The sequence below is a fragment of the Antedon bifida genome, chromosome 7, assembly GCF_963402885.1.
Source record: "Antedon bifida chromosome 7, ecAntBifi1.1, whole genome shotgun sequence".
Lineage (NCBI taxonomy): Eukaryota > Metazoa > Echinodermata > Crinoidea > Comatulida > Antedonidae > Antedon > Antedon bifida.
The window spans coordinates 5,521,852-5,546,815 of NC_136232.1; the positions used below are offsets into that span (position 1 = coordinate 5,521,852).

Below are 24,964 nucleotides of genomic sequence, written 5' to 3' on the forward strand. Positions count from 1 at the left end.
AGTAGACAAGCCTTTAGACACACCAGGTGCACAACATACAAAACGCCAGTGTTGACACCATGTTAAACTGCGGTTTGTAAAAGGAGTACAATCAAGGAGTTCAATTAATACTGCTGTAAAAGAAAACTATTTACTTCAGAGATGCTGAAGATACTTACCAAGATTCTATGACACTATTCTCAAAGATAAATATATAAATAAACTGAATATTAGCCTATGCTTCCTTTAATTGACGCTTTATAAATGATGATATAATAATAATAATAACAATAATAATTTTGCAATCAACCCCCCTCGAGATCAAGCGTCCTAACATCATCAATTTGTTACAAATTAGATTTTTAGAGATTGCCAAAAATAGATTCCATTTATATAATAAATAAAAATAGTTTTATGGCATTTAAGACTGTCAGTATCAAGGTCATTAGATTATATAACATGTTATAATAAACTCTAAAAATAATAAACTAAAGAAAATATGATGGTACATAATAAACAAAACAGTGGCACAAGTACATAAAGTTTCATATTCAAAAATATTTATATTTTATAGATTTGCTTGGGGTTTAAAATAAAATTTCAAAAAATAATACATATATCAATTCAATTCAATTGTTATTTTGGCGCAAAAATTGTCTTGTGAAATATATATGTATACAGTCAACTCTTCCAAAAACAGAGTTTTCTTGAGGTCCAAAAGGTCCCAAGTTCTTTTTTACCATTAAAAACACATTCCGACTACAAGACCAGGTATTGGGGAAGTTATTATTTTCCGGTTATATTAATTAATTTAAACCATACAAATTTAAACTATTAAATTATTGCATTAAATATTTTGTATGTTAATTCTAATTTTATTAATTTGCAAAACAAAAATGACTTTTGGCAAAATGAAGCTAAATTTGTATTAAAATTGAAACCCAATACGATTACTAAAAAACACACAGTCTAATACAATATAAATAAGCTAATTAGAAGATTTACACATTATCCTTTGCAACCTATAAATCTAACACCTCACAAATCCGATGTGAATGATCAGATAATCTTGTATTGGAGTTACAGTGTACATAAATCGTTTTAACTACTGCTTTGAACTAGGACATACTATACTAGTATATTAATGATATGTTAAATATATGTTTACTTTCGCAGGTGTGTTTTATTTAAGTAAAAAGCAACGACATATGTTTGAATTATTACTAACTATACCTTTCTTAAATATCACTGTACCAATGAGATGCTAAAATCAAATACAGAAATATTTAATTAATTATGTGAATTAGCCAATCTAGAGCAATATAGATCAGGATGTTTTATTCTCTATCCTACATGGCTTTACATAAAATTTGAATAAAATTATATAGTTTTGCATTATTCCATTAAGAGATTTGTTTCTGGGAAATGGCCAATTATTTTGGTGGGAAGAACACTGAAGCTCTTGTCAATGTTACAAACTAAAAAAAATAGGTTGAAACGAGCCATGAAATGTCTAATTTCTAATTTCAGTAATACTGTACTTAATTATTATGTTAATTCAATGTATATAAATGTATCATCAGTATATAGTACATTAACTAAATACAAATAAGGTCCAATCAGGTCTGAAGATTTCTATTTTATTAAGCTTAGAGTAAATGCTGACCCTGATTGATAATTGATTTACTATAAAAAGTTTAAGTTTGTTTTAAAATCCTTGATGCTAAAACAACATTATTTTAGCAGTAAAGCTGGTTGATTTCTATTTAAAAACTAAAGAAATCAAAAGAACATATGTGTGGTGTCATAAGAAAGATATTATTTTAACATAAATATAGGACTTTTCAAACAAGAATAGCTATTATAATGACTCGTATCTATGGGTCTGTTTCTGCTGCATAGCCCTAAACAGTTTGCATTTCAAAATAGACATAAAATATAAAATAGACTTAAAGTTAAAATATAATTTTATATTGACTGCATTTCTGCAGTTAACCGTTTTAATCAGTAGGTGGTCGTCGACGGAAATCGTTAGCAGTACCCAAAATGCAATGGGTACTGGCTGTGGTCAATTCAAATGTTACTGCAGTGTAGTTTACTCAAGGTCAGTGCCTGTCAATCAAATAACTGTTATTTTGCGTTGCAGCTAAAAGTGGCATAGCAATAACCGGTTAATGGCGTTCTAACACCAAATCAGTTTTAAGTGTTTTTAACCATTATTTTCAGGCTGCCATTTAACCGGTTACTGAAAATTTGTTCCCAAGAAAAATTGGGGATAATTTATTCACACCATTATTAACCAACCAGTTTTTTTTCAGCAGAAACAGGACCATATGGAAACAGGTGCCCATCCTTGGACTATATTGTCATTAAATACATTTGTAGGTGGTGAAAAGAACTGCAAGGTGGTAGCCTAAATTGTGGCATAGGCCTACTGATAATTAGCAATATGTCTACTAATAGCCTTCATGCTGTTTACACAAGCAAATCTGTTAAAATAACAAATAACCTTAATAGTTATCAACCAGTACTTAATATAGGTACAGGTGTTCTGTAGAAGATATTCAGGAGGACAAGATGATAATAGCTCATTCTTATATAGCGCATATAAGCAAGCTCTCAATGCACTGCACATTATTACCCTGGTCATGTTTTGGATCAAACATGTATGGAAACGTACTCCCATAAGCTAGTAATCAGTGCAAAGTTGTTTCTAACGGGTACCCATTTTATACACCTGGGTGGACAGAGGCAAATGTAAGTAAAATGTCGAGTCGAGTTGGATTCGAACCATGATCCCACGATCAGTAATCTAATATCCAACACACTGCGCCACATGCCCTAAATTTCAAAATTTCCATTGTTCATATTTTTACTACTACTTACTACCCACTACTCTATCCACCTTAATGGGTTTTTTGGACATAATTTTGGTAGTTAATTCTTCAATGATATGTTAGTACGAAATAATCAACATTCCAAAAAAAAAAAAATTATTTAAATAAATATTTATTTTTACAAAATTCTTAACCTTGTTTTAAATAGTAAATAGTTGACATATAATACTGAACATTACAAATAAATTTATAAACAAAATTATGTCACTTTCAGTTGTAAAATCTCAGTTTTACTACAGAACAAAGGAATGCGTTACTGTAGTAACCTCTAGCATAAACTCAGTAGAATGAATATGCAGAAATTACTGATCTGTATTGTATTAATCTTGAACAGCATGATTCATAGTTCATGGGCCAAACCTACACTAACTGATCTAACCCTACGCTATAATAATAAGCCCAACAACAAATCCTAACTAATTACAAAATTTACCTGGATTCCGTCAAAACGGCATAAATTCCATCAGAAAAATAAATCTGCTACGTCTAGCTTGTAACGGGCAGTGCTTTTATATTTGCAGTGCTTTTAAAACTGTGTGTGACTGTGAGTATCAGATGCCTTTGGCAATTTGCTACGCTATATGATGATGATACCGACGCACGTTACATATCTAATGCTAGGAGGACACTGGTGAGATGAAATTGGATGAATGGAATATTGTGTTGTGTGTGTGTTTTTAACAGAATTTAAGAGTAGGAGATCGTTGTAGGGGGCTAGAAGAAAAATATTTTAAAAGCCTGTCATCAAGGAAAAAAAAACAAACATGTAGTATTGTAGTTATTGGAAAATGTGAAGAAATAAAAGTTATGAAAATTAAAAGAAACATTTCCTTAATATATATCTATCTATCATATCAAATCATATTGGGTGAAAGAAGAGGGATGGTTCCTTTCTTCGAAGGGTTAGTATTTACATTGCAAAATACACTATCAAAAGGCAGCATTTATAATTGTTGTGATAATCAACCAAACAACAACAATTAAAAGCAAAACTGAAACACAGCTTCCCTTCCTCCTGTTTTGTACAATTTGTTTTGGAACAATAAAGTACTCAATATTTTCCACTAATTACCGTAACAGGTATCATAAAAAAAAGTTGTAAACAAAAAGATTAAAATCGAAGTACAAAAAAGCTTGACGGAAGTTAAAATTAGGGTGAACAATTTCACCTCCTGGGGTAAGGGGATGTCTAGATACAGCAAGACGTCCAGCAAGTTCCACAATGTTAAAACCCTAGCTTTGCGTACGCTTCATTTATCATTAAGGCACTAACCAGCAAATTGCTTTTGTGTGCTAATCTGTTTGTTATGATTGTACCTGGATAACTTCATAATTGTAGTGATCGCCGACAATGCTTTCACACCTTGCCGAAAGCAAATGATAATTAACAACAACAAAGGTGTTATATAAAGGCAACTTTGATATACGTAATTGATAAAATAGTGGGCAGGTTTATGCTCGATAAAACACAGAAGAATGATATGATCTATCCTGCTTGTCATTAAAGTTTAGAGATGGAACCATTTTTTTCAGTTTAAGCTTCAGCATCTTGTTTCTGTTACTACAGTAGAACTCCTATTAAGGGGACAACTTTGGGACTCAAAAAAGTGTCCCCTTAATAGGTGTCTCCTGAATAGGATTGTACATAGTATTTTAGCATTTCCCATCATTTGTTTCACAGGAAAGTGTTCCCTGAATAGGGGCGTTTCAAATGTTGGAAAGCTGCTGTCATGGCAGTATGGGATAATTCCTGAATAATTTTTTTTATTTAAATATATTTGACATTGTAAACAAGGCATTTTTTTTACTACTGTACTATAATGTTACTACAGCTATTATATTACACAAACCAACAGTGGTGTTGGTAGTCTATGAGTGCTAGCTTACCTGGATAAACCGACAATAGCCCTTTCTCCTCGAAGAGCGAGATATATATATATACCTTGTGGAGAGGGGTGTTCAATGAAAATTTCTACTTTTCGAGGTATATCTCGCTCTTCGAGGAGAAAGGGCTATTGTCGGTTTATCCAGGTAAGCTAGGCACGAAATAGACTTAACAACTATTTGTTTCTGATATGAACAAATCAAATTCCATTCTCATAAAGCGTATTTAGTACAAAGTCATCAGTAATTATTAATGAAAGTCTGGCAGACAATGCTGACACATAAAACACAATGAATAAGGTAATTACATATTATTAATAGTAAAACATAATAATAATAATATTCAAGTTTAAAACCTATCCTTTGTATAAGAACATAATCTAGGTTAATAATACATAAAGTCAGTTTTCATTGATACATTTGGCAGTTTATTAGACATTCAAGGTCTACCTTGGCGCCTTAAATAAATATATTAAAATTTATCTAATCTTGTGACATCATAAATCTATCATGTATCACATTACATTAGATAGAAAGATAAATCAACAATTGACAAGGATGGGAAAAGAAAATCTTTATGCAGGAACATTGGCAAACAAACGAGGGGTTTTTAAAAATATAAATATTTAAATAATAACTCACCGCATGCGTAAACTACTTTGAGGTATTTATCGGTCTCTGGACTGCACGAGTCTTTAAAGACTTTTGTACTTGCTTTCACCGCACATTGCTTTCTGCCGTGACAGCGCTCCAACATTTCATCCATTGAATTTTCAGAATCACAATCTGCAAAGATAACAGAATCATTTCTACATAGGTTATTATTTTCAAACATAAATATAATTTTTTAAATGCAATGGCCTTTTCTGAAAAGTATCAAGGATTTTACTTATGTCATTTGTCAACCAAAAACTATAAAAAAAAAATAAAACACTTTAAAAAGTCACCAAGGGTAAATTCTGGAAGATAGAAGAGTATCCACTCATTGCTGACTGCAAGCATATTTTCTGTGCCTACAAATATTTGTATTTGTTACCTATACTTATGATAAATAAGGTAGGCAGTCTCCACACCCCAACAATTATTTTCCATGTAGGCCTATATTTTATTTATTATTCAATACTTCACCTAGAGGCTCCTTCCTCACAAGGCACAGCCTTAGTCTCAAGGAGCATCTGCCTCCATGTACGTTTAATACATGGGATGTATCTACAAAAACCATACAGAGCCCACCTCATCCACACAAGTCAACCTCTATTGTTAAACAATCTCTTTTCTAATAAGATTACCACAGACACAACCTATTATTTTAATGTGGCGATGGAGGATACTCCTTCGTAATGTGGCCGACTGTCTACAACATCTCATTACCATAATAAACTTTTTGTTCAGACACAACAATCACGAGTGTCAACGTTTCTTTTCAACGAGACCGCTTTACAATAATTATAACAGATTGTAACGAGCCTAAGTAACCACAATACAATACTCAAGTGGCACGAGATAATTTACTTAGTTACGCTTCATTACACACGCTGAATTAACTTCATATAATATACGATTAATAACTAAGGTAAACAATTCCCGCATGGGTTACTGGATTTAATGTAACCACACCCAGAAACAGATGCTTTGAGATTTAGAAATGATAAAGAACCATCATTTAAATTTTGTAGGCAATAACAATCTAATGTACATTAATTAAATAAAAGGTAAAACAATTTTAATAATAAATTAATGAATTAATTAAATATTAATTATATATATAATTAATAAAGAATTAATTAAAAAATTATATCCATTATAATTTATCTGCAATTATTAAGACAAAACATAGCTGTATAATTGTATACTGCCCTCTATCTACATAATGAACAAAAAACTTTACACTTAGACATTTGGGTTGCATTTAATTTATAGGACACCAAATTTGAATTACTGCAAATTTATGAAGCTCCCATTTAATAGTTAAAATCGGGTATTTTAAAACGCAATTTGCTAAATTAAAAGCTGATTATTATGGTTTATGGTATTTAACATACATACTGCCAAAAAATAGGTAGGTAATGATTGACACTTTGCGAGCAAGGCAAGCAACAACAGGAAAGGTTAAAAACAGTTAGCCTACCGCATGATTTGGTAGGGTTGGTAGGTATGATGCTAACTTGTGAAATCAGTGACAACTAACATACACCCAATTAGCTAAGCATTACACACTCATTATACAGTAGCCTAATGAACAAGTACAAGCTAAAGATCAATGTTAGGTACATTATCTACTTAGGGAAAACAAGAAAAAACATATTCCTTTGACATAGAATCTTTTTGATTAATATGTTAATCCAACTAGGATTAAGTACTTTAATGTACTTTAATCTCTTCTCTGCCTCTTTAAAACATTAGGTATCTGTCAGTCACTCATTACATGGTATTTTTACTATAAAATGGAAATATTTGACAGAATAAGGCAGCATTTTGAAGTCATACTAGGGCATTCGGATATCTCGCACTCAAGTAAGCAAGCATGCCCAGAAAGCAGGTATATATAGTATTGCAGTTAGACATAGTGTTTTAAGCTTCTCAGAATTGCTCTAGTTTGTAGCTAATTGCTGAAATAATAAATCTAAAAAGATATCTATCAAAAAAACACATACCTAAGTTATCCATACTATATGACGGACAATTTCCATTTTTGACACCGGCCTCTCGTCCAAACATGGCCGACTTAATTGCCAACAAATCACTCTCCTCACACATCAGCTGCATTTGTTCCTCCTCACACTGTATAGCACTTTTATATACACCTGAAAAACGAATGAAAAAAAAAAAACAAATATTTTTTTGATATATTAAAACTATTCTGTTGTTTTTTCAAATAATTAAATTTCCTAATTAATATGGTATAAAAGCACACTTTAAATGTTTGATGGGTTGATCGATGAACTGGATTTGGTACATCATTTAATGGTAATTGTTAAAAAACAATGTAGCTAAAAAAGTTTGCATTGGTACAGAGGTTGTATGTCTAAAAATAACCTCTGGATGGGTAGTGGTCAACTAAACTTTATCCACGAATGACCATGGTCAATTAAATTTAAGTACTCTTAACCAAAGAGAACATTTCCGTTTCAATTGTTGTTTTTCCTCAATGAGCCGTGTTTGTTTAGTTTGTTCTTTAATAGCTAGTTTTTCTAATCAATGAGTTATATATAATCAAATGATATTGTATTATTCGAGCAAACAAACTCAAGTGTTGCTAGGGGTTAAGTGATACTTAACGATTTCGATAAACATTTATTTTAGGTATACACTGTAGTCAAGTGTGTGTATTAGATTGTTCTGTACACAACTAATGGATGGAGGACGGCGGTTTATCGGTGCACAAAGCACGAATTGGGGCTCCATATCTCGCAGGAAATATGAAGTAGAAAATAGAGTCCGAGTTAAAAATATTTCAGTTGGTAATGAACTTTAGAGGTTAAAAAATAATCTTATTTTATTTTATATCTTTAAACACATTTATCTTCTACTAAAATGTTCAATATTCAAATTCAATATTAAGTCAAGCATTTTTTTAAAAAATATTTTGTTAAAATCTATAGTTCATTTTGAAGTTAATTTGTGTTTTATAATATTACCTGTATTATTTGGTTGAAAAAATAAAATTTAAAAAACATTTATTATAAAAATCATGATGATGCTGCGGTAATAATCACAGAGACGAACATCTCTATAAACTAAAGTTGCTAAGATTCTCTTAGTCCTTCGCACTTAAATTTGGACTAAAAGTATTAAGGTAGTATCCCGCTGGGAATCCGCTTGGGCAGAACGCCAGGGACCACTCCACGTTAAGGAGGAATTGCAGAACATTCTCATGCGAGTCCTCAATTGATATTTATCGCTACAACATGGTTAAAATTTCTCCAAGGGCTTCTTAATAAAATCTCACATACTTATCAGCTCCACTACAAATTATGTCGTTGACCCAGTTTGCTATGGAATAACAAATGGTGTACGACATTCAGGAGTAAATTTAGGTTATGGTGATAAGCGGTCAACAGTAATTCACATAATGGATTATTATTAAATTTTGATTTATGATTAGGTTCAATAAATAAAATCCACCTTTTTATTGAATTATGAAAATTATAATAAGTTTGAATGAGAAATGACCTATTTTTATATAGGCCTGTATATGATTTTGAAGATGATGATAAATGATTATGGTGATCATAAATGATGATGATGATGATGATGATAAAATGATTATCTTACAAGTATATTATATGCTATATTTGTGATTATTATAAGTAATGTTAAATATAAACGATGGTGGTGACATAGGTTCTGTTTCTGCTGCAAAAAAATAACCGGTTATTAACTGTGTGAATAAATTAACCCCAATTTTTAAAAAATTACAACTCCACTCCCAAAGACTTATAATAAGACTTTGTTTATGTAGAGCATCTTGCTTATATGTTTGTCTTGTGAACCTCTGAGGGTCCCTAATGATCAGCAATTGCTGGATGGATCACCCTCATTAAATATGGTAAAAAATTCCGCAGAAACATACAATTAATAACTCCATTATGATAGTATTTATACAATGGTTACTATACGTACTTGGTTTGCATTTGTACGTGACCTCTGCATATTTGCTAGTTCCGGGGCACGGATCAGTACCGAACTCTTGATTGGTTACCCTAAATGTGCATTCTCTTTTTCCATTACATAGATTCACAACAGTCTAAAAGCAAACCAAAATTAAAATGTTTTATTGTTATATTATGAAATTTCAATATAAGCTACAGTATCAAGGGACGGATTCAGTCAAATTAAACTCAGCACTTCATTTCATCGCCATTTTTAGGCCCTGGGGGCCCCCTATTTTAAAATCCTGGATTTGACACTGTGTATCCTCGTGAATACACAAATAAGTGTATTCAGGTTTTTCTGAAACCAAAGCTTTATCTACACTATCAAACTTGATGTGACAAAAAATGTGATAGTGCCCATATATGGACATGACATGATACCATATTTGGACACAAAATAGTTTGACAGAGCTTAAGAACTAATATTGCATTGCAAAGAATAAAATACTGCTACCTGTAGCAGCTCTCTCACTGCACCCGTCCTAACTCCTCCCCCAATCCCCCACCCCTCTTCACATCCGTCACTTACCTGTAATGAAGAACTCGCATGACAGTTGACATCTTCCACAAAATCCTCCTCAAACATAGTAAACAAGTCTGGGCACATCATACGACTAGGTAATCGGCGGCCGTAATTTGCCGTTTGTACACCAATAATTGTTCCCTCTGGACATTTTAATTCTATTTTTTCTTGGTGGCAAGCATATGCTAGGTTTGTTCTTAATGTCATTGATATCAAATCTGAAATAAACAAAATTTGAAATATTGATTGATTGATTGATCACTTTATTTCAGAATAAAAATTCCATATATTCTCCCATTAGTGAAGAGATTTGAAGATAGAAACAGATAGTAAAATTTAATTTAAATTGTTAAAATCGTAATCGTAATTCTTGTAATCTTTGATTGGATTATTATCTAGAGTATTAGGAAATGTATTTTTAAAGCGCATCCTTAAGTTAGCTTAAACTACCCCTTAAATCAGAGTTGACATGAAAGATTGAATAACATTCTACACCATCACATGCTGTGGGAAGATTTATGCTTTTTACCCATCCATCATTTCACACATTTTCAATGAACATTTGATATTTATTACTTAGCAGGTGAAGTTAGGGTGTTTAAAATATTAAATATAGATTTTCAATTTTAATTGACACAGGAAATGGATAAATGGAAGAGGCCTAGAATATTATTATTTGTCAATTTACAGCTGTGATACAATTTTTTGTAATAAGAAGTTATTTATCCATTTTAATTTTTTCCCTGGCTATGGTACTATAATAGTAGTTGATTCTTAAGCCCATTTTCTACTAGGCAAATTTGTTGTTGAATCCAACGTTTCGCAGAGAAAAATATCGCCTACCCTTTCCACTACAAGAGCGAATTGTCTGTCTAAGCTTTTGATTCGCATGATTGCACATGGCCGCGTCATAGCTTTTTTTCTAAGCTCGGATTGGTTGCGAAATTGTTTGCTTCGCAAAAAGTAGAAACGATTCAAATACCAATTTCACTGAAGCGAAGAACCTAAGTCCTAAGGAACTAGAGGGATTTGAAATACGGAAACATGAATACGCATGCGTATAAGCTGATGCTATCGATTCCCGCGAACAAATTCAACTAGTGGAAAATAGGCTTTATATTGGTGTACAAAAATGCATTTGGTCAAGTTTAATAATCAACAGAAGGTGAAAGCTAAGAATTAATTCTCAATGGAAAAAAGATTCCCTTTGAGGTATTGAAGGTGACAAAAGATTAAGAATGCAGACATTCACACTAACAATGTAATCTGGCTTGGCACCACCATCCCTGAGGATGTGGCCACATGCTTAGGAGGAAAATGACCACTAGGCTTGACCAGAGGGTATGACCCATAACCAATAAAGGTATCAGTTGACCTCAACATCAGGGTCAGTAAACTTTAGTTGCACTCTTTTATCAACAATAGAAGATAACAGAGAGGAAACAATTAATTTTAAGCAATTTGATAAAGAAAAGTATGATTATCCATGGAGATATCCAATTATATAGCACTTGAATTAAAGGATTTATATAAATAAGCCATGTACTTTGAATATGAAAAACATGTTGAACATTTGGTGTGTTTACGAAACTGAAAACTTCCACATACAACTCGGTCATCAATCATTCCATTTACTTTGTGCAAAAATGTAAACTATTAATATTTAGTATAGTAGTGTTCAGGTTTTATTAACAGCTGATGTTCTCTGGTTCCAGTAAAATGTTCTGGGGAGATTCTGTACACACAGCCAATGGTAACCAAACTAGCACCATTTTATGTTCACACTACAAACCACACAACCTGGATAAACTCCCTAAGGAATAATACCACTTGTTGGAAAAACAAGTCAATGCATAAATCTGTCAATTTAACTGATGGACTAATTTCATTAATTTTCCCCATGAAAATTCTCTTTAAAATTGAATTGCCTAATGGGGAGTATGTTAATTAGGATGATGGGTAAACCACTAAAAACTATTAAAGGACTCTAAATTTATGATTCTTGTGGTATTTTAAGGTAGTGACAAAAGACTGATAACTAAGTTCTAGACAAATTAATTAACTAAAAGAATGTGTATACTAATTTTCTATATTAACCTATAATTTAAAATATATAGAGAGTGCTATTTCATCATGACAGAAACAGGGCCCTGAAAGCTGTTAGTGAAACAATGGAATTCAAACAACTCGTTTCTTATAATTATAAACAAATCATTTGAAACTTTGATGTAGAACCATTTTAGTACAGGACTGACTACTAGAAAAGGAATCCAAATGATTGCCAAAAATTGTTAAGAAATTAAGTCATGAGTTTTGTATACCATAACCTATAATCCAGATGCATAAATCTTAATGTGAATATAATATTCCACATTTGTTTATACTTTAAAACATTCATTTGATATCAAATAACCTAATTAATGTTTTTCAATGTTTTTTTTTAAGAAATGAAAAAAAAAAAAATAAGAGTTTTAACATCACATAAAAAAAATGAAAATTAACAAACGAATGATTATTTAATTAAATGGTTTTTTTTTCTTTCTTACAGTACAGTATGTCTGGGTATGGAAAATGGAAAAAAATTTAATTGTGGGGGTTGTAGGGGGAGGGGGTCGTACTACAGCATATGGGGACATGCTAATCTTCCTGGAAGTTGTTCCCAAGGGGTTCGACTGCATTATAAACAAAATATTAACAACAATTGACGGGTTGAGCATGATGGTGATGAAACATCCCTGTCAAACTTCAAATACTAGCAGAAGGGACCTTTGATTTAATACCCTTTGACATCTAGACAATATGACTAGATAGTGAACCCTAGAAATTGTCAGTGGGCAGGTGAATCTGTAATAAAATTGGAAGATGTGGAGACCTTGAGGGAAGTAAGAAAACACTGAGATGGAATACCAGGATATGGTGAAGACTTTCCGTAGGGAATTCTTTCAATTTGAGGTAAAAAAAAGTTGGTTTGTTGTGTACACCTTAGGTTCAATGACTTGTATGTTGTCCACCTACTTTTTATAGGTAATGTGTTTACACTTTTGTCATTTTTTCTGCTAAAAAAACAAGTTTTGATTTTTTTTTTTAAAATGACAGTAATTTGTAATTTATGTCAAAAGATAAATTACCATGACTTTTCCAAATTAGTGTATTATTATAGCTATAATTTAATATATTTATTTGTTTTAAAACAACTTGTTAGCATCGACATCTCACATATTGGCCATTCAAAGTTAACCAAAACAAAAATCTTTTTTTCCCAACTTGAAATGTACGAACCCCTTTTAAAGGCCATTTTCAACATAATCTTATTTCTTCTTAATGACTCTTGCCTACAGCATATTATACCAGTAATGGGATTTTAAAACACTTTTTAAATATCTGTCTGAAATGTCAGAAATAGTTAGTGTATAGTTACATTGTTAAATGTTGTGTTGTATGTATTAAAATACTTTAGAGACATTATCAACACTTCTGTATGTAACTTAAGTTATTTATTAGTTCACTTCTGATAAATCATTGTAAACTTGGAATGTGATAACAATTTCCTTATTTTGTTACATTTATGAATTGTTAAGTCATGAATTACCTATTAAGGAATGTAAAAACATTACCAAAACTGAAAGAGCAATTAATGTGTTGACAAGAACATATATTCTGAGATTTATTAAAATATTACCTTTTTTCGTAGAGTTATTGTTACCTTTTATACAGTATTAACATTTTTAGTAGGCCTACTATTAGTAATCGTTTCATTATATTAAAAATGTGCTTGTAGGAAACAAAATATATGGTAACAAAACTAAAAAACAATAATAAATTAAGGGTAAAATAAGGCTGAAAAATACTGTACTGTATATTTAAAATGAATTAACAAAATGAAAATGTGTTTTCTAGAATTGTGAATGTGATGATGGAACACACTCCCCTTCAGCCTGGTTCTGCAAATTATAATAAAGTTCAAATTCTTTATTCATCAAACATAAAAAAAGTTATAAAATGAAATATTTAATCATTAGAAAATATTGTAATATTAAAAAAAACACTGGATATTTAATAACAAGTATTTTTATGTGATTGAAATCAAAGTTGTTAACCTCAATTACCCTGTGTGGTTATTATTTCCAAGGACAGAAAAAAAGAACCATCAATCTTACAAAAAAAGGATATAACTTGACCAAAGGCAATGTTAAACAGCAGAGGAAATTGTATTCCATTGGAGAAAACAATTCTGTAGTTATAGTACTAAGCTATCTTTGCCCTCTTATTAAACCTACCCATCTGTATATTATAATAATAATAATTTATTTGAAAATTTACTTTTTTTATTGTATATTATTATATTTAACAGTGACACACACTTTGTGCATCCAAATAATAACTTAAAAAAAAATATTAATGCAAAAATAACATTATTATATTGTATTTATTTATACAAAAATAAATATTAATAAATGTAAAAATTAAAAAAAATGTAGAGTATAGATTAGTAATTAATTAATTTATTCTACTTTTAATTTCAAAGGGGATTAGGATGGCAAACATCCCATAGTTTCAAAAATTTATCATGATTTTTTAGTGTGCTATTTCAAAGTATATAAACAATGGTTCCTCCTTGTCGCAAGTGGCCCATGTAACTTTAACAGAATTTAAATTATAACAAAAAACAATGCATAATTTTCTTTTCTGTACTCGATTTCGTTTGCTGGACAGTTAACATACTATGTCAAACAGCGCAAGCATATTCCAATGGGTGTCTAATGTAAGTAACATACATCAACGAGTTCACCACTAGGGGCGTTAATTTTCTTTTTATCAATCTCAACCCTTCTCTGTAACCAAATAAAAAGGGGGACTGGGGCAGTATTCATGTAGATCTATTAATAGGTAGGCTACCTTGTAATCTAGAACTAGAGTGGTCAAAACTATTAGGAAATACCTCAACAGCTGGACAAGGTATGCTACACAGCAATTAAGAAAGATAACAGGCATCTCAACTTGCAAGTAATTACTGTCAAGAACACTATCTAATCTACATGGATGCTATATTAACACAGTTATTGAAATCAGTTAGTAGGCTGGCCTCATTTAAAACTCAATTAAGAACGTTAAAGCATATTCTCTAGTTTTTGAGTGGTCTATTTTTATAGCATTTACAGTACCATATTGAAGACATAATGCAGGATTGGTAGTACTGTATACAATCTGTATAATTTAAGCTTAATTATAGGACGAAAAAATTGTGAACGAAACATGCTACACCCAATTATTTTCAATTTACTGTAGCTAAACTGTATCCAACTTCTCTAAGTTGAATATGATATTTTCAATAGCCTAGTTTCTGACAGATTTGATTCATAAATAATCAAACAATTCTGTTCTGTCTATTAAAATTAAATATATTACCCTAATATTTTCAACTAGGTCATCATTAGGTATATTATTAATATATTTTTGTAATAAATCTAATGTCTACCTAGATAATTGGTTTCTGAATCTCCAATAAACGAACTGAAAATAATCAGTTAAGTGATATACCAAAAATCTTTAATTTCCAATTATTTACAATATTTAAATAAAAAATAAAAGCATATCCAGTTATTGGTTTCAATATTTTTTCTATTCCTAAACTCATATTTTATTTTATGATTTTTTTTAAATAATGTAACTGACGAGCTCTATGCTGAAAATATTCTTCATTATACCCAAAAGTCAAATATGAAAGCAAAGTTATTGCAATTTAAAATAAACTTAACCTTAAAAGGTCATAAATCCTAATGAAAAGATTTTAAATACACAAACAATATTGTTGAAAATACAAACAAGCAAATATGAGAACAGAAAAACTATAAATGACTTTAAAAATAAACTTTATGCACAATAGTACAAACGGTTTAAAGCAATGAGGCATATTAAGATAATATCATTTTGATTCCACTAATATTTACAGATCCTCCTCCCTTTACTAAATATATGAAACCAAGCGTTAAAATAGACAATTTTAGATTCTATACTTTAGGTTTAGTTACATCGACTACATTGTTTAGAATATAAAAAAAACTTTTGTATTATTTCATAAAGAAAAAAGTGGCGGCATGCATTATCTATAAGATTTTTGTACCATTTAAACCAATATTTTTATGTTTTACTGTCTACAAAATGAGACCCAATTTTGGGTACAGGTATCTAGATTTCTTCCATAATACAACATCACATGTATTTCATCATACTAGTATCATAAACCATAACCTAATCCTTAACCTACAGTAACATTACACAATACAGGCACAACATGAGATGCTGTATTATGGAGTCTTCCTATGATACTAGGGAAATATTATGGTATGTGGAGATACAGCACTGAGAATCTGTTAAAAATGAAGCTATAAAAAGGCTTTGCATAGTGTAACGGTGTGACGGCCCTTGTTATATTTTCCCGGAGACAATTGATCAATCAGTTTGCCCTATGGATATATATTGTCTGTGGTAGACAATACATTTTATCATTTAATTATTCAACACCATTAATAGACCATAAACAATTCACACCTGATACAACCTCAGACATAAACATTAACTGGTTTAGCTTAAATACAAAAAGGATTTTAAAGCTTTTAACCTGGCAACACCATAACGAGAAAACTATCCCTATCCAAAAGCTATCCAGATTTAAAAGATCTAGCAATTAACCCAGAAAAATGCCACAGATCGCCGGCAGATTGGCTCCTAAGAACGAACAATGAATATATTAAACTTTCTTTTTTAAACAGATGGTAGAAATGATCATTATCTTTTAATTTAAAACATTATCTAAAAATAGAATTCAAAATTATATTCATGTGCTTGTTCATTAGACATTATTTGATTACTAAAGTTGTGAGGTATTAAATTCAAACTATCTTCTAAACTATCTAACAGATTAAGAAGACAGACTCTAAATCAAAATCACAAGATGAGTTTAAAATGAGTGCAGGCAGACTAGACTATAATGGATTTCTAGTCTGTGTCTAGTGCTCACTACCCACTTCCTACCACAACAACTTACATACTCAACCCTACTTTTATTTGGCAGATAGTACTAAACATGTGTGAAGGGTTATTAGGGGATATTGGGAGTTCCTTCCAATGGGATATAGGATGGGAGGTAATGAAGTAAAGGTGCCTACAAGTATCCCCTTATTTGATCAATATGGAATCTTTTTTTGGCAAATGGATGGATGGAGTGATGAAGCAAAAGGAAAGTTTAAGGGCTGTTCTGAGCACCTGTCATCCCCACATTTTGTGCAAATGATCATCATAAGAAATAACAGATCAGAATTTTCCGCTTACCATTTACCGCTTAGGCCTACCATTGCCGTTCGTCTGTGTAAATTGGCCTTAATCAGACCATATCCTTACGGTATATTAAAAAACATGCTGCTTATATGCAATTTTGTGGTTCTTATATATGAAAATGTAAGTCAGTCACATACAAATCAAGAAACTTTGAAAGAGAGTATAACATATAATTCATAGCATTATTTTACTATAAATCTACATGTCAAAAAGTTGTGAATAACACACCACCTACTACTGTACTTCCACAATTGTGAGAAAAGCAATACTTTGCCACAGGGCTTCCTTATCCTCCTAATGGAACGGCATGCTACCAAAGGTGATGGCTTAAGATACAGTAATTTATGACAATATCATTATCTATAAGGTCATCGTAGACATTCATTTATCTTACTTGTTAAAATCTGAATATTTTATACAATGAAAAAACAATTTTTCAGATAAACAAAACAATGTACAGTATATTAGTACTGTAAGTGGATCATACTATTTTTGGAAAGGGGTATCCAATGAATTCTCTACTTTTCGAGTATATCTTCGAGGAGAATAAGGCACTTTTTGGTTTATCCAGGTAAGCTAGGCACGAAGTAGACCAAGAAAGCCAATATATCATGATGATGAATTTTACTAACTGTGATGTAGCTAAAAGCATCAGATGTATTGCCCTACTTTAGGCGAAAATCATTTTGAAATTTTAATTTTTTAGTGTATTATAACAGGATAACTGGAACCACTCATATTCACGGAGTACCTACTTTAAAGGAACATTTTCCAGTGTAATTTGCAATGGGTGATATGTAACACTTCGGCCAACAATTTAGTTATCAGCATTTAGAGTAACCACTTACTGACTTAAAACCATTGTACAGTTTTCATTTCAACCATAAATATTAAGTTAATATTAACTCATTTTCTCCATGGTACAACCAATAATTTCTAAAGATAACTTCAACATAACTTTGCTAACACAATTTAAACAGTAGCATTCCAAACAGGTTTTTAATTTCTCCCTGATGAAACAAGATAGCAGATGTTAACATATCTAGGAATTATATCCACTGATTTTTTTGGGTGACCTTGTAGGATTAATGGATGCCTGCTGAAAGGTTGTGTGGTTAAATCATGGAGGTAAAAAATATTTTTTACCTCCATGGTTAAATTGTCTTCCAAAAAAATGTTAAGTGTCCATAGGCAGATTAAAGCCCCCCTCCCCTAAATTTTGCAAATTGTAATGCAAAAGACAGGGCACTAATTTCAGTTTGGCACTCTGCTTCCCCCTCCCCACCTAATTTTAAAATCCTAGTTCCACCACTGCTGTCTATATGTTGAAGTTCATTAACAATCCAAATTCAACCAAAGAGAAAAAAAATGGATAGGAATAACATACATTGTACTGTTGTCGGTTTGGATACAGATTTACTAATACTACAGGTTTGTTTTTAGATGAGCCATTCTTTTGTCACCCATAAACAAGGCCAAGTTTAAGTGTAACACTTCAAAGACTAGCTCATCTCAAAACAAAATTGACTCATCATATTAATACCATGTGCATCATCAGTTGTTATGGTAACTGCATCATTACTCAATATGGTAAACAACCTCACACATGTGCACAGCAGGTAGGCTGATGAATGACTACAATTTTTGAAAAAATGTATTTAAAAATTCATTGATTAATATTAAAGATTGATGTGTTTAGTGTACACAGTATTCACCTGTTACTTCATTCATTTTAACTCCACCCCAACACTATCAATAGATTTTATTTAAATACTTCACGATAGCACCTGATAGTAGATAGATAGTAAAATATATCAAAACTGGATTCACCCCTATGATTGTAAATATTTGTGAACAATTCTCAAATTCATCTGGTTTGAAAATAATATTGTATGAAAATTATTTATCGAAAGTTACATTACTGTGAATAATTGTTTGTCAATAAATATTTCAGTTACAATTTCTAGTACAATACCTGTATTGCAATTTAATTATAACCATGCATTCATTATTAACCTAATTCCAGTCATTTGAAACGAACTGTATAAAAACAGTATTTATAGATCTTAGCAATTCATAGTGATAAAACTGGGCTTTTATTTAAAGAACTCTTCATGGGGTTTGTTTAGTAAAAACTCAATAACTTTGTTGACTCCCTATTTAGGAGTATAATGGGAATAATATTTAACCCATTAACATGGATGGATGGACATCTTGAATACAGGGGGAATGTAGCATGTAAACTTATGAAATTAAATACAACTTGTATTTGTTGTTTTTGGATGTATACCAACATTTGCATCTAAATATAACTAAATTAAATATAGTATATATAGAACTCCCTGACGGAGCCGCATTAGGTATATAAACACTTTTAAGGGTTAAATAAATCTTTAAACATATAATATTAACGTACATGCCCATGATGTCTCAGATAATAGGTCAGTTATATTTTGTGAAAATATGAATCTGTATCTAAATGTTTAATTTCAAAATGGTCCATAAAATCACATACACAAATATTTCATTCTATAACTTTGATTTTAAAATAATAAAATTAAAAGCAAAAGCGCACCTTTGATGACTCCTTCACAAATAGCATAGAGACCGGTCACCATATAATAAATAGTTACCGAATATTATACGATATTATGTCTAGCGACAATAAATAGCCAGCAGTATCGTGCCTGCTGAGTGTAACTGGACCATACCATAGCACACTACTACAGTATCCCATAGGATGAAGATTGATACTGCAGGATTTTATTTTCAAGACATTATACTGTTCATGTATCAGGTATTTCTTCTATTAAGGAAAATTACATATATTCCAAATTATATGTACTGTAGCTCATATCATATATAATCTGTTTTGGTATGACAGATCAACGGCTTAACATCCCATTTGAAGGATGCAGCAAAGTGAAGGAGCAAACAAGACATGATGCATACATTTATATATCAAAATAATATTTAATTGGAAAAGGTCGCATTGAAAATACTAATGCTCCATGTACACTATTAAATTAGTTTGACAAAAAAAGTGTGATGTGCCCAAATATGGTAGTGATATGTCCAAACATGGTAGTGTTATGACATCATCATGTCCATATATGGGCACATCACATTTTTTTGTCACATGAAGTTTGATAGTGTAGACAAGGCTTAAGAAAAATAAAAGAACATTTTAATTTAAAAACACTACTGTATGTTAGTCTTTTTATAATAAACTTGATGTGCTCAAATATGGTGGTGATGTGCCCAAAAATGGTGGTGATATGCCCGAACATGATGTGATATGACATCATCATATCCATATTTGGGCACTACTGTATGTTAGTCTTTTTATAATAAACTTGAATATTTACCAAATTGCGCTAAAAAAACCCTTTGGCCAAAACAGATTCATAAATACACTGTATATTACTTTAATATGATGGGAATTCATAATTGATATATCATTTATGAGAATGTACATTGACAATTCAATTTAAAATGTTGACCTTTCAGATTGCAATTTACAAAAATATTTTTTTAGTTAGCCTGAAAAAAGTAACCTCGCGCAATTTGATACAACGGCTTTGATTTCATTTGCGGTCTAAATAAATGGCGGATAATGAATAAAACCAGGAAAATTTATTAGTGAAAATTTATCGAATTAGTAACAACTTTGCCTCGGGCAATCAAGCTACCAGTCCTAAGAATTTTAAATGAAAGTATTTAATTTCGTGCTAAAGAAAATCCAAAACATATTCGTTTTTATTGTTGGGGGCAGGATGAATCCGGCTTCCGGAGGAATATTCCGTACCGGAGAACATTACAATTCCTGGTGGAGTAATAGTTAAAGGCAATTACAAACCATGTCTCGGCACTGTACAAACAACACTTAATTTGCCGCCATGTTGGAGATCTGATGATTCACGTACAATTCAGGATGTAAATAGTTTTTCCTAGAAAAATACTTTTCTACATGGTAGCTGCATTATTCTTTTAGTTCTATTTGCTCAAAGACTATTGAGTATGCATTGAACATACCACCAGCAAGTTACCAAAATATGTGAAGTTACATGTACTTTAAGATTGTAAAAATGATTTGTTTTATTTTGAAGTGAAAGAATAAACAAAGTTTAACATTTTTTTTTCAAATGATTGTGTACAATGATTAGGATCTTGTTAAGGTGAAAAATGCTTTCTTATGTCGAAGATAAAACCCATAACTTAAACATTTGCAAAGATAGGGTCAGTCCAGGGAGATGTAAATTACATCTCCCTGGTCAGTCGTAAGTAAGCTAACTGGAAGGCCTTAAAAATTAACATTAGTGGAATTTTGGTTTGCCATATCACTATCTACCTCACTACTACAACTATACATCCAAGCCACCATAACTACATCCAAACATTTTACACAAGAATTCACATTTCAAGAATTTCAGAAATAAAGTTTGTCATCAATTCCTTTAGGTCACATTGTTCTCTTCTTTAAAACTTTACATAACATCAATTGAATACAAGAACACATGACTGCTTTTCTGTTTCATACTTTCATGCCTAATTGGTTGTCTATTCGCATGTACGCAAGACAATTTTCAATTTACCAGAATAGGTTATTAACCATTTGAACTATTCATAATAGATTATTATTATTATGCTCAGGAGCATTTGCCTGGATGGTCTGTTTCCCCTTATAAATAATAGCTGACCAAGATATGAACTATGATATAATCACAGCTTTAGTGCAGAGTATGAGATCTACATCTACATCTAATAAACACTAAATAATGCACTGTTCTAAACAAACATGTCCAAAAGTTTTTCCAAATCATAGACTGAAATAATTTTTCAATTTTTTCAATTTCAAAATATTTATTTCTCTTTACTTTTTCTATGTACAAAGTGTGTGATAAAATAATTATGATATGAATGATATGTTTACATATTAACTTTATAATGTTATACTAAATCAAAATGCAAATTACTGAAAAATGACAAAGCTGTGGGTGTCAGTGTCTGGATCTCAGGTAGATATGTCAATTAAAATAAGCAAAAAAACCATAAAATCAAAACAATAAAGTAAAACAGCCAGAAGAATTTTCAGAGTTTTTGGGTAACACTAACCGTACTGTTATACTGTTACTACTTTGTACTGTTTTTAAAATATTTTCTGTATGTATTTATCTGGTGTGAAAAGATTGTTATCCCTTCTACATCCGGCCAGCACAACTACTTTTTGTTATAAGAAATTTGAGTACTTGCTTATTTGAGTATGCTAATTTATGAATACAAATATAGCTTAAAAGAACAGAAAATAAAAAATATTGTAATGACGTAGTATCAGATTTCAAAGTGTCAAAAATATTTGCTAACCCAACAACCGATTCATAAACTTTCTCTTTTGATAACCAAACAGCTGACGAGACGATTCGGATGAGCGCAGATCAGAGAACAAGCCGCTAATTGTTTAATTAACTAGATCAATCGGCGAAGTTAAACTGTAACAGAATAACATGATTACGTTGTCAAACTTCGCACTTTACAACCATTGTTCACAAATTTAAATCTTTTGAGAGATGGAATTGAGAGTTCTAATTCAACAGACAATCTATTTAGGAATCATGTCAAATTTATTCTAATGCAGTTACTGCAGTAATTACTTTATTTTTACTGCAATAAGATCTTAGTGTGTTTCAATGTAGAAGTTTATTAAGCATTAAACAGTGTGTATGATTACCCAGAAAAAACTTTCTAAATAATTGCAGTAAAACAGGTTTATACAGTACAGTAAACAAAATGTAGTTACGACTACCAGTAACTGCAGTAACATCATTTTGACATGGTCCCTTATATACTGTACATCAGATAAATAAAACAGAAATTGTTATAGTTTTGTTTTAGGACCACTGTCTGTATAAAAAAGGTAGTACACTGTAGGATCATGTCATGAGAACACTTTTTATTTGGGTGGCCAAAGAGAATCGCAGAGATCATGTTCGGAGGATGTTTACTTTTTCAACATCGTAACAGACTAGACGCCTGAGATAAAAACAAAATTGAAACATCTAACATTAAAAAGTATCACTTTAATATTTAGAATCTATTAAAAAAGACCTTGAACAAGGAACCCTACACTGAAAATCATTAGTGGCCGAGTTTGACAAAACATTGAAAATGAAAATTCTCTCAAGGTCTTTGTAAAGAGACAACAGTAACAATAGCTAAAGTATAAACAAAGCTACGCTACGGAACACCCATGCTCCAGTGCGGTGCTCAACACCAAACGTGACAACTTTACACGATTTCCAATCCCTTTAGTTTAGCATCGGTGACTCCAAGGTGTTGGTCGGAGATTTATGAAATAATATACCAAAAGGAAAAGTTCCAATTTCATTTGAGAACTGCAAGATTGAAATAAGACCGTATATGTATTTTCTACCATAAACAAATTTTCAATTTTTATGGCATATGGTGTTTGGATTTGGTTACGATAATTTTTGGGGAGATATGGAATCATGCTGGTTAACTAGATTTGCGGTTCAAGCTTCTGTTTGTGGCGTCAAAGCTAAACAGAACTAATTTTATTAGTAAGAATTAGCAATATTAAACAAATAAACATAATATGCTACATTGTAAATTTGACATACACCACATTCAATTCAAATATTGTATAAAGCACTGTGGCTATCTGAAGTACATGAGGGTGTGGCTCACTGATGATACCACTGATTTGGAGGGGTGTTGAAAGTTTTTGTTGCTTTTTGAAATATTATAAAAAGGCCTATGCTGGTTTATGCAGGTATAAAAATAGACATATTATAGCTGATTTTGAATGGAGGGGTGTAGACAAGTTTTGGTTGCTTTTTTAGTTACTGTATGTTCTTTCCTTGGAGGGAGAAAGACCTATCCAGGTACAAATCTTCTGTTTGTGGCGTCAAAGCTAAACAGAACTAATTTTATTAGTAAGAATTAGCAATATTAAACAAATAAACATAATATGCTACATTGTAAATTTGACATACACCACATTCAATTCAAATATTGTATAAAGCACTGTGGCTATCTGAAGTACATGAGGGTGTGGCTCACTGATGATACCACTGATTTGGAGGGGTGTTGAAAGTTTTTGTTGCTTTTTGAAATATTATAAAAAGGCCTATGCTGGTTTATGCAGGTATAAAAATAGACATATTATAGCTGATTTTGAATGGAGGGGTGTAGAAGTTTTGGTTGCTTTTTTAGTTACTGTATGTTCTTTCCTTGGAGGGAGAAAGACCTATCCAGGTACAAATAAGCTAGGCACAAAATAGACACATTATAGAAATAAATTGTAAAGTTTACAGGCATTATTGAGTCATCCTGCACCATAAACAAGTTATTAGTTATTCCCAAGACTTCCACCTACGCTTTTAAGTGGGTGTATCCCAAAACACTACAGTAATTAACATAAGCTATAGGCCCACAGATCAACACATTTAAATAATATAGTTATTATCTGGGTCGGCCTGTACTAGTTCATTCTCGCTGATATCATCAAGCTTGCCTCTAAGCACCTCCTCATCATGTGATAGCACATGACATTTACTTCATTAAGATAGTGTTCCATTGCCTTTAATTTCTCTGATAATGTTTCCAGATGCTCGTATCACATAGGTAGTAATAATGGATTTTAAAGTTTGTTGAATCGAATTGTCTAAAAA

At 31.4% G+C, this 24,964-nt stretch overlaps 1 protein-coding gene across 2 annotated transcripts in view; it reads right to left on the reverse strand.

Moving 5' to 3' along the window:
* The window catches only part of LOC144847338 (uncharacterized), a 69,585-nt gene that overhangs the window by 27,125 nt on the left and 17,496 nt on the right, over positions 1–24,964 (reverse strand). For both annotated transcript variants that reach the window (XM_078703633.1, XM_078703632.1), the window contains exons 2-5: positions 9,945–10,156; positions 9,384–9,507; positions 7,415–7,564; positions 5,403–5,546 (exon numbers count right to left, since the gene is read on the reverse strand). In XM_078703633.1, the coding sequence (XP_078559759.1) occupies positions 5,403–5,546; positions 7,415–7,564; positions 9,384–9,507; positions 9,945–10,156 (630 nt within the window). The remainder of the gene's footprint in view (positions 1–5,402; positions 5,547–7,414; positions 7,565–9,383; positions 9,508–9,944; positions 10,157–24,964) is intronic.